Below are 13,880 nucleotides of genomic sequence, written 5' to 3' on the forward strand. Positions count from 1 at the left end.
GTGCCTTTCACATGAAGCACTCCATCATCATTTACCAAAGTATACATTTCATGTTGGATTTTCGTGCCTTTTGGGGGTCTCTGTTCTTGTTTTTAGGGGGTTTGTCCTCTGAGTTTCGGGGTAAGTGCGCTGTGGCTTTTGGGGGTCCTGGCTGTACCTGTCATGAATCGGCCTGAGGGCTCTGCTGCCCCATGTGCTCTTTAAGGCTCCTTACCCTTCCTGTTGTCATTTGTTTTTTTTTTGTTTTTTTTGTGTCTCTGCTCTTGTGACACTTTTGGAGTTGTGACATAAAGAGCAGAGTAACGTCCAGGCAGGCTGACGTAAGGGTCTCGTTTGAGTCGAGAATTTCCCCTCACACTTTCCTAACACCAACAATTTCCTGAGGTGAAGCAAAGCAGCGAATGTTGTGGCCGCTGCTCTCTGGCCTTCGGGTGATGTCTTTCTGAACCCTGGGTGGTCTCGGTGGCAGTGTGTGTCGTCACAAAGATGTCCCCTGAGCTTGGTGCTCAACTGTCCCTTCTCTGTTGGGGTTTGGCATACTGTGTGTGAGTGGCAGGACAGACCCTCAGGAGCTGGCCCTTGGTGCCCCCCTAAGCCCAGTTTAGTGACTCTTATGTGTGACGGCTCCACTGACCGTTACTCCTGCTACATGAGTGACCACCATCATACAGCATGTGTGTTTGACCTTCGTTATGCTATGGGCTAACCTTAGGGGTACACCTGACCCTCAGAGACCCTTAGACCAGCTGTGACCCCAGACCCCCTTTGAAGGTTTGTGTTTGATTCATAGGAACATCTAAGATGACTTTTTTGATCATGACCCCCTTTAGTGACCGGCAGGTCCTCTCTGCCACTGGTGTCTTTGGTGATCCCAGAATGGCTTTGTTCACACCATGACAGACTCTGTCCTCGACTCTTTGTGACCACTAAATTGTGACCCCTTCAGTGAACCCCCGGACCCACGCTGTGTGTATGTTTGGCTTCCAATGTGTATGCCTGACCTGTACAGGATGGTCCAGATCTAATTATTCAACTGTTCAATTGACAACCATCTCCCCGCCATTTTGGAATGCAGGACAGGTGCTGCCATCTATTGGCAATAAAAAGAATTTTAAGTGAAATCTCTATGTGCAGGGCAGGTGCTGTGAATTCTCTATGTAATAAACTTAAGTTATAGCATAATGAAAATTGCATAATTAGATCTGGACCACCCTGTAGTGACCTCTAAACCAGTCCTCAGTGACCCCAAGACCACTTTGCTATTTATGACAACCACTGTGACCTGTAGAATCACATGACTCTTAGTGACCTCTAGACAACTTGTGCCATCCTCAGTGACACCCACATGTTCATATAACACCCTCAGTGACATTGAAGACCACCTGATGCTTCTTGACCTTTAGACCAATTGTGACATCCTCAGTGACCCCATCCATGTCTTTACAACACCCTCAGTGACATGGAAGACCACCTGATCCTTAGTGACCTTTACACCACTTGTAACATCCTCAGTGACCAGCGGGCATCAAGTCCATATACAGTAATACCCTCAGTGACATGTAGGACTACCTGACCCTTAGTGACCTTTAGACCACTTGTGACATCCTTAGTGACCCCATCTATGTCTCTACAGCACCCTCAGTGACATGGAAGACCACCTGACCCTTAGTGACCTTTAGATCACTTGTAACATCCTCAGTGACCAGGTGGCATCATGTCCATATGACACCCTCAGTGACATGTAGGACCACCTGACCCTTAGTGACCTTTACACCACTTGTAACATCGTCAGTGACCAGGGGGCATCAAGTCCATATAACACCCTCAGTGACATGTAGGATCACCTGACCCTTAGTGACCTTTACACCACTTGTGACATCCTCATTGACCCCCCCCTTCATGTCCCTACAGCACCCTAAGTGACATGGAAGACCACCTGACTCTTAGTAACCTTTAGACCACTTGTGACATCCTTAGTGACCCCATCCATGTCCCTACAGCACCCTCAGTGACATGGAAGACCACCTAACCCTTAGTGACCTTTACACCAGTTGTAACATCCTCAGTGACCAGGGGGCATCAAGTCCATATAATACCCTCAGTGACATGTAGGACCACCTGACCCTTAGTGACATTTACACCACTTGTGACATCCTCATTGACCCCACTCCATGTCCCTACAGTACCCTAAGTGACATGGAAGACCACCTGACTCTTAGTAACCTTTAGACCACTTGTGACATTCTTAGTGACCCCCTCCATGTCCATTCAACATCCTTAGTGACCTGTAGGACCACATAACCTTCAGTGAGCCCTAGACTACTTTTGTTCTTATGACATCCTAAGTGACCTACCAATGCCATCTTTGTCTATATGGCACACTCAGTGACCCATAAGACCACTTGAACGTATTGAACCCTAGACCACTTTTGTACTTGTGACATCCTCCGATTGCTTTCTTTCTGCATGTGACACATTCTTGATGACCCAGAAGACCACCTGACCATTATTGACCCCTTAAACCACTTTTCCATTTGTGACAACCTCAGCGACACCCTCCTGCGCAATTCTCCCAGCATGTGTCACTCTCAGTGGCCTGTAAGACCACCTGACCTGAAATGTCCCCTAGACACCCTTGTTGATGCCCCAATATCTTGTTTGTCAATATGACATCCTCAGTGACTTGCATGACCACCTGAACATTTGTGACCCTTAGACCACTTATGGCATCCTTTGTGACCTCTGCCATTTCCATATGGCACCCTCTGTGCCCTGTAGGACCACTTACCCCGAGTAACTCCAGACCACTTTTGTACTTGTGACATTCTAATTAACCTGCATGTCATTTATGTCCATCTAAACACTCTCAGTGACCCAGAGATCACTTTTGGAATTGTGACAACATCACCGAGCCCAAGCCTCCATTGCCTTCTTTGTCCATGTGACACCCTCAGTGACCTATAAGAGCACTTTACGAGATGTTTCACCCTCACTGACCAGAATTCTGGCTCCAGTGCTGCCCATACCCACCTTGTGCAGGTGATCCACTCCGCGCTCTCTTGCCTTATCTTACAAAGGTGGTGCTGGTCACCTTTGTCCTGTCAGGGATTGCAGAGGTGGCAGCAGCAGACCCCCTCTAAGCTTTTGGATGGTCAGCACGATCACCTTCTGCTCCACTCTTTAAAAAAAAAAAACAGAGACAAAGCCCACTTTCTCTGACACTTTTATTTCGATTTCAAATGTCAAGAAGGAAGCTCGATTATTTTGTCAGGATGTCAGAATGTAGGCTCGTTGTTGGAGTTCTGACGGACGTATGCGTGAGTCTGTTCATTCGTTTACTTATTGCAAATAACGAGAGTAGCCATTAGGAGTCAGTATTGCTGCAGCCTCCCCAACTGGTAATCTGTCATGTCGACAGCAGAGGAATTGCATATGAATGGTGGAGAGGATTCATGGGGGGGTTAGGGGTGAAGAGAAATCCAAACGAGAATCGCCGTCCTCATCTTACTACTCTCTTTCAAACTCTAGGTGGCGCTGTCTTCATCTGTGGCACTAACAAGACCTGCTGTCCACATCTCCCACCCCAACTCCACACTCTAGGTGGTGCTGTCCTCATCGGTGGCACTAACAAGAGCTGCTGTCCTAATCTCCCACCCCCAATCCACACTCTAGGTGGCGCTGTCCAAATCGGTGGCACTAACAAGAGGTGCTGTCCTCATCTCCCACCCCCAATCCACACTCTAGATGGCACTGTCCTCATCTGTGGTACTAACAACAGCTGCCGCCCTTGTCCTCCACCTGCCCTCCTCCACACTCTAGGTGGTGCTGTCCTCATCTGTGGCACTAACAAGAGCTGCTGTCCTCGTCTCCCACCCCCAATCCACACTCTAGGTGGCGCTGTCCTCATCTGTGGTACTAACAACAGCTGCCGCCCTTGTCCTCCACCTGACCTCCTCCACACTCTAGGTGGTGCTGTCCTCATCTGTGGCACTAACAAGAGCTGCTGTCCTCGTCTCCCACCCCCAATCCACACTCTAGGTGGCGCTGTCCTCATCTGTGGTACTAACAACAGCTGCCGCCCTTGTCCCCCACCCGCCCTCCTTCACGCTCTAGGTGGCGCTGTCCTCATCTGTGGTACTAACGAGAGCTGCTGTCCTCATCTCCCACCCCCAATCTACACTCTAGGTGGCACTGTCCTCATCTGTGGTACTAACAACAGCTGCCCCCCTTGTCCCCCACCCGCCCTCCTTCACACTCTAGGTGGCGCTCTCCTTGTCTGCAGTCTTGTCAACACTAGCTGGAACCTTTCTGCCAGTAGTCAGCAGATTCCTGGATCCTCTTCGGAGACATGAAAATGGGGACAAGTGGAGCTTGAGGATTACTGTAGAGCCGAGCCTTCTGTGGAGGAAGTGTCTCCACTTGTGTCTCCATAATTGCAGATTACTCCGAGTTTTTCAAATGTCCTCCTTTGGTTCATCTTCCTTTATCAGTCATAATAGGTGAGGTGGAGCCAGGAAGAGTTTCCTAACCTTTGCCTATTTCCATTTCACTTTCAAGCCCTGAGTCCTTCCTTCCCTCCTGAACTCACTGAACTCATTCCCCATTTTGTGTTTCTAACCTTTCCTCTTAGGTTTCCCATTTCTCCCTAGTAAACCTCATGCAGCTACAACTGTTAAGTTTTTTCGTGGCCTTTATCTCCCCTCAATAGTTGAACTGACTAAAGTGTGGGTGGGAACTGCTTCCTGTGCTCTTCCATGCAGTTTCACTGATGGAGAGGAAGTGTTTCCCACTCTTTTCCACACTGGCAATTCTATGGTATTTTTTTACATGCTCATCAGTCCGAGGGGTGTGTGTGTGGGTGTGTGTGTGTGTCTTCTTCCTACCTCCCACTTATTTTGAACCCAGGGGTGATTGCCTGTTGGATGTCAGGAATATTTTTAGGCCATTAGGAAGATGATGTTTCTTGGGATATCCGACTTGTTCTTGAATTTTTGGCCCATGCTGGTTTTTAATTTGGTTTTGGAGTACGTAGAACTTTCTATGTACAATTTCAATTTTTGACATGTTGTTTGCAGCCCTGTACACCAAATCCCACTTCCTCTCCTGTCAAATTTGTTGCAGGCCACCATTTCCGAATGGGACAACATTCTTGTAGAACCCCTGGACAGATGAACTGATAAAGGCCAAAAGATGCTCAATACACCACTAGGCTGAGGGACCCAAGAAACTGGCAGCTCTGTGTCAACCGCTTCTTTACGCTCACTTCATAGCTCCTCCTCTGCTGTTTCCCATTAAGTTTTCCTTATGATTTGAAATGGAGGATTCCTCACCCTTTCTGTCTAAGCTGGTATGAATGACTGGTGCCTGGTCCACGTGTAACTCCTGACTGATACTTGCTGGGATGAGCTACCTTACCACCCTGCTCAGAATAAGCAGGTCTGAAAATGGATGCATGGATGGATGATATAAACGGCATGTAATAAGATTGTTGTTTTCGGACTTCTTTCCTGTCACTTCCTCTGCTATAATAAAATCGACAGCAGTATAGCTGGGAAGTTGTTTTCTTTCCTGCTTCCCACTCTCCCCCACCCCCCTCCCTGCAATTCCCTTTTTTCTCTTGCCCTGAGTTAAATTCACTGAGGTATAACCGGGAAGTGTTTTCTTCCCATTCCTTGTTTCCCACCATTTTCTCTCAAACCGGAAAATGTTTTCTTCTAATTCAAACTGACTAAGGTGCAGCCATTCCTCCTCTGCTTCCATGCAATTTCCCCAGTTTCCACTATGACTGAACTGGCAGAGCTACGACTAGGACATATTTCCTAACCTATTTCCCACTTGCTTATTGTCATTGGGATGCATTCCGTCTTTCCCTTGGACTTATTAGACTGAGATGGGGACCTGAAAGAGATTCATCTCCTGCATCCCAGCTACTCTTCCACTGGAATTTAACACTAAGTAATCTGTTTTCACACTTTCTGCTTCTTGTTTCCAGATGTAGTCTGTCTTATTAGAAATTTCTAGCTCGCCTCCCGCCTTCCTCCAGTCTACCGCGAAGTTTTAGCTCTTATTTTCCTCAATAGCCAAAGAGACGGAGAAATAACTGGGAAGCATTTCCTGTGCGCCCTACAATGTGTTTTTCTCCAGTGATCTTTCAGGGCCACACTGAATGACACAACAGTGGGAAGCACTTCCTAAAACATTAAGCTATTTCCCATTCCCAGTTTCCACAAAGTGCAAACATTGGAAGTCATTTCCCATTTCTTGTCTCCTCCCAGCTGGTGGGACTGAAGACAAACAAGGAGGCGTTTCCTTTGCTCCTTCATTGCGTTTCCCTTCAGTTACCTTTGAGAACCGCAATGAATGGGATAAAAGTGGGAAACGCTTCCTAAAACATTTCCTGCCAGCTTTTTAAAAAAAAAAAAAAAAAAAAACAGATTTGTAAATACAGTATAAGCTGTATCCTAGTTTCCATGAGATGGCCTGACTGCTCTCGTGTTTCCTTATATGCACAAATGTCTAGCTGGGTCTTATTTCCTTTCCTGGTTCTCTCAATCTGTTTTCCACAAGAACAAGCTAGGAAGCTATGTTGCTAGTATAGAACCCATTTTCTTCTCAATTTCCATTTTGTTTTGGAATGAGCTACTTCCCGTTTCCCTGATCTGCTGACTTGTAGCTGGGATGTGTACTCAGGACTGGTGTGCTCCCCTTTTTCCCAATGTGAATGAGACACACCTGTAAAGTATTCCCCATTCCCAGTTTCCACGAAGTTCAAACATCTGGAAGTCATTTCCCATTTCTTGTCTCTCTACGGCTGGAAGGATTTAAGATTAACCAGGAGTGCATTTCCTTTGCCCCTGTTATGTGTTTTCCTCCAGTTTTCTTCCATAACCACACTGATGGACACAAAAGTGGGAACTGATTTCTAAATCATTTCCTGCTATGGTTTTTTTATAAACAGATTTGTAAATACCCTCTATTTTCTATTTTCCACGAGATGGTTTGACTGAGGATGCATTTCCACTCATGTTTCCTTGTAGGTCACTTTAACTAATGTCTAGCTGGGACTCATTTCCTTTCCTGGTTCCATCGTTTTGTTTAGAACAAGATGAAGCTGTCAAGTGTGTCACACGTTCATAGAGTCCGTATTGTGACAGTTTCCACTCCTCTGTTGCTATATCGGGTGTAAATCATGTCTGAGTAGAGATCCTTTTCTTCTTGCTTTTCCTTTTCATTTGGATCGAGCTCTTGTCCATTTCCTGATCTGCTGACTTGGAGCTGAGAAGAGTTTCTTCAATAGGTGGGATGATGGAAATGCATCCAGCACATATGCCTTTGCCTTATTTCCTACACGAATGAGGCACAACTCTTTCTGGGAAGTCACTTCCCACTTCTTGTCTCCTTACAGCTGGTGGGATGTAAGACTAATGGGGAAGCATTTCCTTTTTCCCCTTCAATGCATTTTTCTCCAGTTATCTTCCATAGTCATACTAATGACTTCCAGAGTGGCAAGAGTTTTTTACCAAAAAAATTTGTTAATGTGAGTTTATTCCTCTTTTCCTGACAGAAGTGTAACCAGGAAGGGCTTCCCGTCTTCTCTCCTCATGCTCCTTAATGTCTTGCTGAAACTTATTTTCTTCCCTGGCTCCTTCAGTTTGGGTGCTGGGAAGTGTTTCTCCCTCCTATGTTATGTTATTATATGTAAGCCAAGTCACATTTTTGTGGAAATCGTTTCCTTCTTCATTTCCCTTTTCTGTTGGCATTTCCAAGGAGCTGATCTGCTGACTTGTAGCTATGGAAGAGCTTCCTTGAGTTCTTCTCAGGACATGTGCCCTCTCCTCTTTCCCTAAACTGTAATGTGTTTCCATTCCCGGTTTCCCTGAAGGGCAAACACCTGGAAGTCACTTCCGGTTTCTTGTTTCCTGGTTTGGTGCAGGATTTAACTGGTATGCATTTCTTCTTCTGCTTCCCACTAGTTAGCGTTTTTCACTTCTGTCTTTTACATTTTTCCTAAATGATGGGGTACTTCATTTATTTGTGGGGTAACTGGGAAGTGTTTCCTCTCTTCTTTTCTCTGTAGTCATATTTACTAATTTGTAAGTGAGATTTATTTTCTTTCTTTCAATTTTTTTTTAGAATAAGAGGGAGCTGGGAGTTTCCTCTCCTGTTTCGTTAAATGTGGATTAAATCCAGTATGTGTAGGACTCTTTTTTTCCTGTTCATTTGGCCTTTCTTTTGGATTTAGCTATTTCATATTTCCCTTTAGCCGATCTGCTCACTTGTAACTTGGAATAGTTTCCACAGCAGGTGGAATGTAGGTATGTATGTACCTGGGACATACTGTATGCCCTATCCTTTTCCGTATATGACTGAGGCACAGCTGTAAAATATTTCTCTTTCTCAGTTTTCTTGACGTGCGTATGTTGGAATTCATTCCCCATTTCTTGTCTCCTTAAAGCTGGAGGGACTGAAGACCAACTGGGAAGCAATTCCTGAGCCCCTTCGATTTAATTTTTTCAGTTATCTTCCGCAGCTAGGCTGAAGATGTCAAAAGTGGGAAACGCTTCCTAACACATTTCCTACATTTCCTGTTGTTTTTTTTTAACAACAGATTTATAAATGGGAGTCCATTCCTGTTTTTAGAGGATCTGACTGATGTGTAACTGGGAAGTGCTTCCTCTCTTGTTTCCTGGCATTCAATAATGTCTAGCTGGGGCTCATTTACTTTCCTAAATTGCTCAGTTTGTTTGGTATATGAAGGAACTAGGAAGTGTTTCCTCTCTCCCATGTTGCTCCATGCAGACTAAGTCACTATTTTCATTTTGCTATTTCCTGTTTCCTCCCAGCTTATCTGAAGACTTGTAACTAGGAAGAGTTTCCTGAATATGTGGGATGATAAACAGGTTCCTGGGACAGGCATCGTCTTGCTTCTCCTCACGTGAATGAGGTTCAACTGTACGTCCCTTTCCCTATTTTCCTGATGTGCATTCACTTGGACGTGATTTCCCATTTCTGGACTCTTCACAAGTGGTGTGACTCCAGATTCACTGGGCCATATTTCATCCACCGTTTCTCTATAACAGTTTCCACTTCAGTTGTCCCAAGTCATTTCCCATTTTCCCATTCCATTTTGGTGTGACTCAGGATTAACTGGGATACATTTCTTGCTTTTTTTAATCTCTAGTTGTTTCCACTTCAGTTTTTCCAAATCATTTCCCCTTTTCTTCTTTGGTGTGACTCAGGATTAACTGGGATGCATTTCTCATTCTTCTTCCCACTAGTTGGTTCCACTTCACTTTTAGCAAGTCATTTCCTGTTTCTGTCTCCTTATAGCTGCTGCGACTCTGGATTAACTGGGATGCCATTTCTTTGTTCTGCTTCCATTTCATTTCCCCCCAAGTCCTTTCCCATCTGTTTTGGTATGACTCCGGAGTAACTGAGGTACATTTCTTGTTCCGTTTCCCTCTAGCTGCCTCCACTTCCATTTTCCCAAGTCATTTCTCTGTGCCTGTTTTGTTTCCCTCTAGCTGCTTCCACTTCCATTTTCCCAAGTCATTTCTCCGTGCCTGTTTTGTGTGACACAGGATTAGGTGGGAAATGCTTTCCTTCTTCTGTGCCCCACTGGCTGTTTCCACTTCAGTTGTCCCCAGTGAAGAACTTCCTGGAAACATTTCCAATTTCTTTGATGAAGCCGATTTGTCGGTGCTGTTAACTCTGAAGTGTTTCCTCCTATGGTTCTATGAGGGAATCTACTTCTGGTTAGAGTTTCTCCCAGCATTACTCAACACGGTTGTGATTTGTTTCTTCTCCTATGCGACCGAGATGTGACCTGTAAGAATGACCTTCACCACAACTGTGGTCTTGTGGCTCATACAGTCCATGCAGGTTCTCTTTGACTTGATGATTCCAACATATATTTGTCTCCTCCTCTGGTGTCTCCTCTACCGTGTAGCCAGTTCAGTTGTATTCACAGTGGACAGGAAAAATGGAAATGGGGAAGAAGTGGGGGTCCAAGGTGTCCCTGCTAGGTGTGAACTGTTCTCGTTGGCACCTTCAAGCCACCCACTTGACTTCTAGTCATTGATTTGTCATGATGCGCCTGTCCCTAACCCGGTGGCTGACCCTCTGCCAGCCTCCTGTGTACCTATGGAGTTAAGATCTCTTAAAGTGAATGGTGTGTGTTGTTGTATTGCTGATGAGCCACTTGGTTATCGGAGAACATCAGTCACCGATTGGCTGCTCCAAACTGCTACTTTCTGTCCTTTTAGTGCATAAATGGGTTTCTATTTTACAGTGAGTCTGGGGTGTTGACCCCCCCCCCCCCTCACCACCACATGCAGCATCATGTCCAATACAAAAATATCCTTTGCTGAGTTTTCACACCTCCTTACAGGAGTTTGGGGGTCCACAAGAAGACTTGATGAGGAGGGAAGGCGAAGACTCATGGGATGTGGGTCACAAAACAGGAACCTTGGAAGGGGACATTTCTTGTGGCCCCTGAGACCTTTTTCGCCAGTTTCCTCTTTTCTGCTGCTCGGTGGTCACTGAGGCCGCCCCCCGCAGTGATTGTCCACAAGGTTGAGGTCGGCTTCTGAAGATAAATGGCTTTCCTCCGGTGGTTGCGAGCATGCGGTTTATTTACTTTACAGTGCGCACCCCCCCCCCCCCCCCCCTCACCACCCTCCAAATTCCACCACGCCCAGCCATTATTGGTGTTAGGGAGCAGCAGTGGCTGTGGAGGGGAGTAGAGTGTCCTCGGCGATGAATGGCTGTGGAATGAAGCTCGCTTATTCCTGCATTGCTCTTCTTCTTGTTGTTCTTAAATACATTATTATTATTATTATTATTATTTTTTTTTTTTTTTGAGATGTTTCACAGTGTGCTTTTTTTTTTTGGAAGTGCTTCTGCTGCTGCTGCCGCCGCCGCCGCTGCCGATGTCATCAGTAGGGTGAAAACAGGATGGGCCCATGTGACGTGCGGATGGGCCCAGGGGCAGGCCTTAGGAGGGTGTGGGTAAGGGGTGGTCCCTGCAGGAGGTGGGTGGTGGGGGGTGGTGGAGCCCGCAGAGCCAGTGGAGAAGAGGAGGCAGCGGCCGCCATCAACGAGGCAACAGCCAGAGGACTGGGGAGCAGTCCGGCACCCAGAGCCTTCGGGAGGTCCTTTGGGAACGACAGTGCTGACTGAAAGAGAGAGAGAGAGAGAAAGAGAGTGAGAGGGGGACGGAGTGAGAACTGGAACAACGAGATGCCATCCAGGGTGGTAGGATGATAGGGAGGGTCAGTGCAGGTGGACTCACCGTAGCATCACCTATTCTTTGCTTCTTATGCCGACTGAGAAGAGGATTCGGTTTCCCTGCGACGCCATCACGATGTCGGCGACTTGAAATGTGCTTCACAAAATTTAAAAAAAAAAAAAAAAAAATCATCACATTAATGGGGAGCACCAGGGTTGGGGGGATTTGAGGGGGAGGTTCCTGTCCAGATGTGCTCACCTGTTTGAGCTGCACCTCAGAATTGACACGGACATTGCAGATCTCACAGTGGAAGGTCCTCTCCTGAGCGTTGGGGTCGGGGGTCCCACCTCCCTGTTCAGAGGTCAATTTCGGACCCAGCCGAGGGTATGCCTTGATGGGCCCCAGTCCACTACGGGCCTCTAGGATCGTTTTGTGTTTGGTACCTGAAGATTGGGAGAGAATAAAGAACAATCCAAGTTGACTCCAAAGGGGTGTGGCCAAAAGGATGGGGAGCATAGAGGGGGCGTGGCTAGCAGAACAGAGGAAAAGGGGAAGCCTGTTTTTGTAACAGATCAAGAGTCGATGTAGTGAGTTTAATTGAGACGTGGTCAACTGGAATATTTATAGGGGGCATAAAGGGGTGAAGAGAAGATGGAAAGAGGGGTATGGAAAAAATTAGAAGATGGGAGGAGCCAATGAGCCAGATAAATAGGGGAATGCCTAATCAGATCATGGGCAATAGTCAGCAAACACAGAAATTGTGTGCAGTGGGCAGTGTGCTCAGCCTGCTGTTTAGAGGGGGCTCAGCCAACATGAATGGAGACTGAGAACTGAGGCAGGGCTAAGACCAGCATTTAAAAAGAAGTAAAAGGGGGTGTGGTCAATGTAAATAGAGAGAGAGTGCAGAGGTAAGGCTAGAGCCTAATGGTTAAGGAGAGGCAGTGGGGCGTGGTCAATGTAAATGAAGTCAGGGAAATTGAGGTAGAGCTGAGCCTTATGTTTAAACAAAAGTAAAGGGGCGTGGTCTATGTAAATAGAGACAGACTAAACGAGGTGTGGTCAGTATAAACAGAGACAGAACTGAGACAAGGCTGAGCCTAATGCTTAAAGAGAGGTAAATGGGCGTGGTGAATGTAAATAAAGGCAGACCAGTGTTTAAAAATAAATAAAGGGGGTGTGGTCAGTTTAAACAGAGACAGACAACCAAGGCAAGGCTGAGCCTAACGCTTAAAGAGAGGTGAAGGTGTGTGATCAATGTAAATGAAGACAGGGAAATTGAGGTAGAGCTGAGCCTTATGTTTAAACAAAAGTAAAGGGGCGTGGTCTATGTAAATGAAAAAAAGATACGTGACCAATGCACATGTAGTCAGGGAATGTAAGGCAGAGCTAATACCAGCCATCTAACAAGAAATTAAAGGGGATGTGGTCAATGTAAATATAGACAGGGAACTGTTTTAAGGCTGAGTCTAAAGCTTAAAAAGAGGTGGAGGAGAGTGGTCAGTATAAATGAAGACAGAGAAATTGAGGGGGGCCCATGCCTCATTTTTAAGGAAAAGTAAAGGGACATGTTCTATGTAAATAGAGACAGACTAAATGGGGTGTGGTCAGTATAAACAGAGACAGAACTGATGCCCAGCTGAGCCTAATACTTAAAGAGAGGTAAAGGGGAGTGGTCAATGTAAATAAAGGCAGACCAGTGTTTAAAAAGAAATAAAGGGGGTGTGGTCAATATAAACAGAGACAGACATCCAAGGCAAGGCTGAGCCTAATGCTTTAAGAGAGGTGAAAGAGTGTGGTCAATGTAAATGAAGACAGGGAAATTGAGGTAGAGCTGAGCCTTATATTTAACCAAAAGTAAGGGGGCGTGGTCTATGTAAATGAAAAACGATATGTGGCCAATGCAAATGTAGTCAGGGAATGTAAGGCAGGGCTAATACCAGCCATCTAACAAGAATTTAAAGGGGGTGTGGTCAATGTAAAAATAGTAAATATAGAGAACTGAGGCAAGGCTGAGCCTAAGGCTTAAGGAGAAACAGAGAGGCGTGGTCAGTATAAATGAAGACTGGGAAATTAAGATGGGCCCATGCCTCATTTTTTAGGAAAAGTAAAGGGGTGTGGTCTGTGTAAATGGTTAAAGATGCATAGCCAATGCAAATGTAGTCAGGGAAACTGTGGCAGGGCTAAGACCGATGTTAAAAAGGACATAAAGAGGGGTGTGCTAAGTCTAAACAGAGACAGGGAAATTAAAGGTGAGGCTAAGCCTAATGTTTAAGGAGAAATATAAATGGTGAAAGGTGCATAGCCAATGCAAACGTAGACCGGGAAAACTTAGGCGTGACTGAGCTCAGTGTTTAAAGAAAGGTATGGCCATTACAAATAGAGATGGGGCATAGAGGTGGGGCTAAGCCTAATGTTTAGAGAAATATAAGGGGGCGTGGCCAAGCCAAATGTAGATGGGAACTGTGGTATGACTAAGCCCAGCATTTTAAAAGAAAGAAAGGGGGTGTGGTCAATGTAAATAAAAACAGGGAAATTGAGACAAGGTTGAGGTCATGTTTAAAAGAGAAGCAAAGGGGCGTGGACCATATAAATGGCTAAAGGTGCATGGCCAAAGTTAGACAGAGAAACTGAGGCGGGGCTAAGCCTAGCA

General features: G+C 45.9%; 1 protein-coding gene across 4 annotated transcripts in view; it reads right to left on the bottom strand.

Annotated features, from left to right (window-relative positions):
* Positions 1-3,207: 3,207 nt before the first annotated feature.
* Positions 3,208-13,880, bottom strand: part of znf385a (zinc finger protein 385A) — a 317,688-nt gene continuing 307,015 nt past the window's right edge. For 3 of the 4 annotated variants that reach the window (XM_051925081.1, XM_051925080.1, XM_051925082.1), the window contains 3 exons: positions 11,489-11,673; positions 11,294-11,386; positions 4,597-11,177 (listed from right to left, as the gene is read on the bottom strand). In XM_051925081.1, coding sequence (XP_051781041.1) covers positions 10,938-11,177; positions 11,294-11,386; positions 11,489-11,673 — 518 coding nt within the window. In that variant the 3' untranslated portion in view covers positions 4,597-10,937. Of the gene's footprint in view, positions 3,946-4,239; positions 11,178-11,293; positions 11,387-11,488; positions 11,674-13,880 lie in introns of those variants that run through there. The other variant, XR_007934492.1, reaches the window with a different exon arrangement.

The sequence above is a fragment of the Erpetoichthys calabaricus genome, chromosome 3 (assembly GCF_900747795.2).
Source record: "Erpetoichthys calabaricus chromosome 3, fErpCal1.3, whole genome shotgun sequence".
In the NCBI taxonomy this organism is placed as follows: domain Eukaryota; kingdom Metazoa; phylum Chordata; class Cladistia; order Polypteriformes; family Polypteridae; genus Erpetoichthys; species Erpetoichthys calabaricus.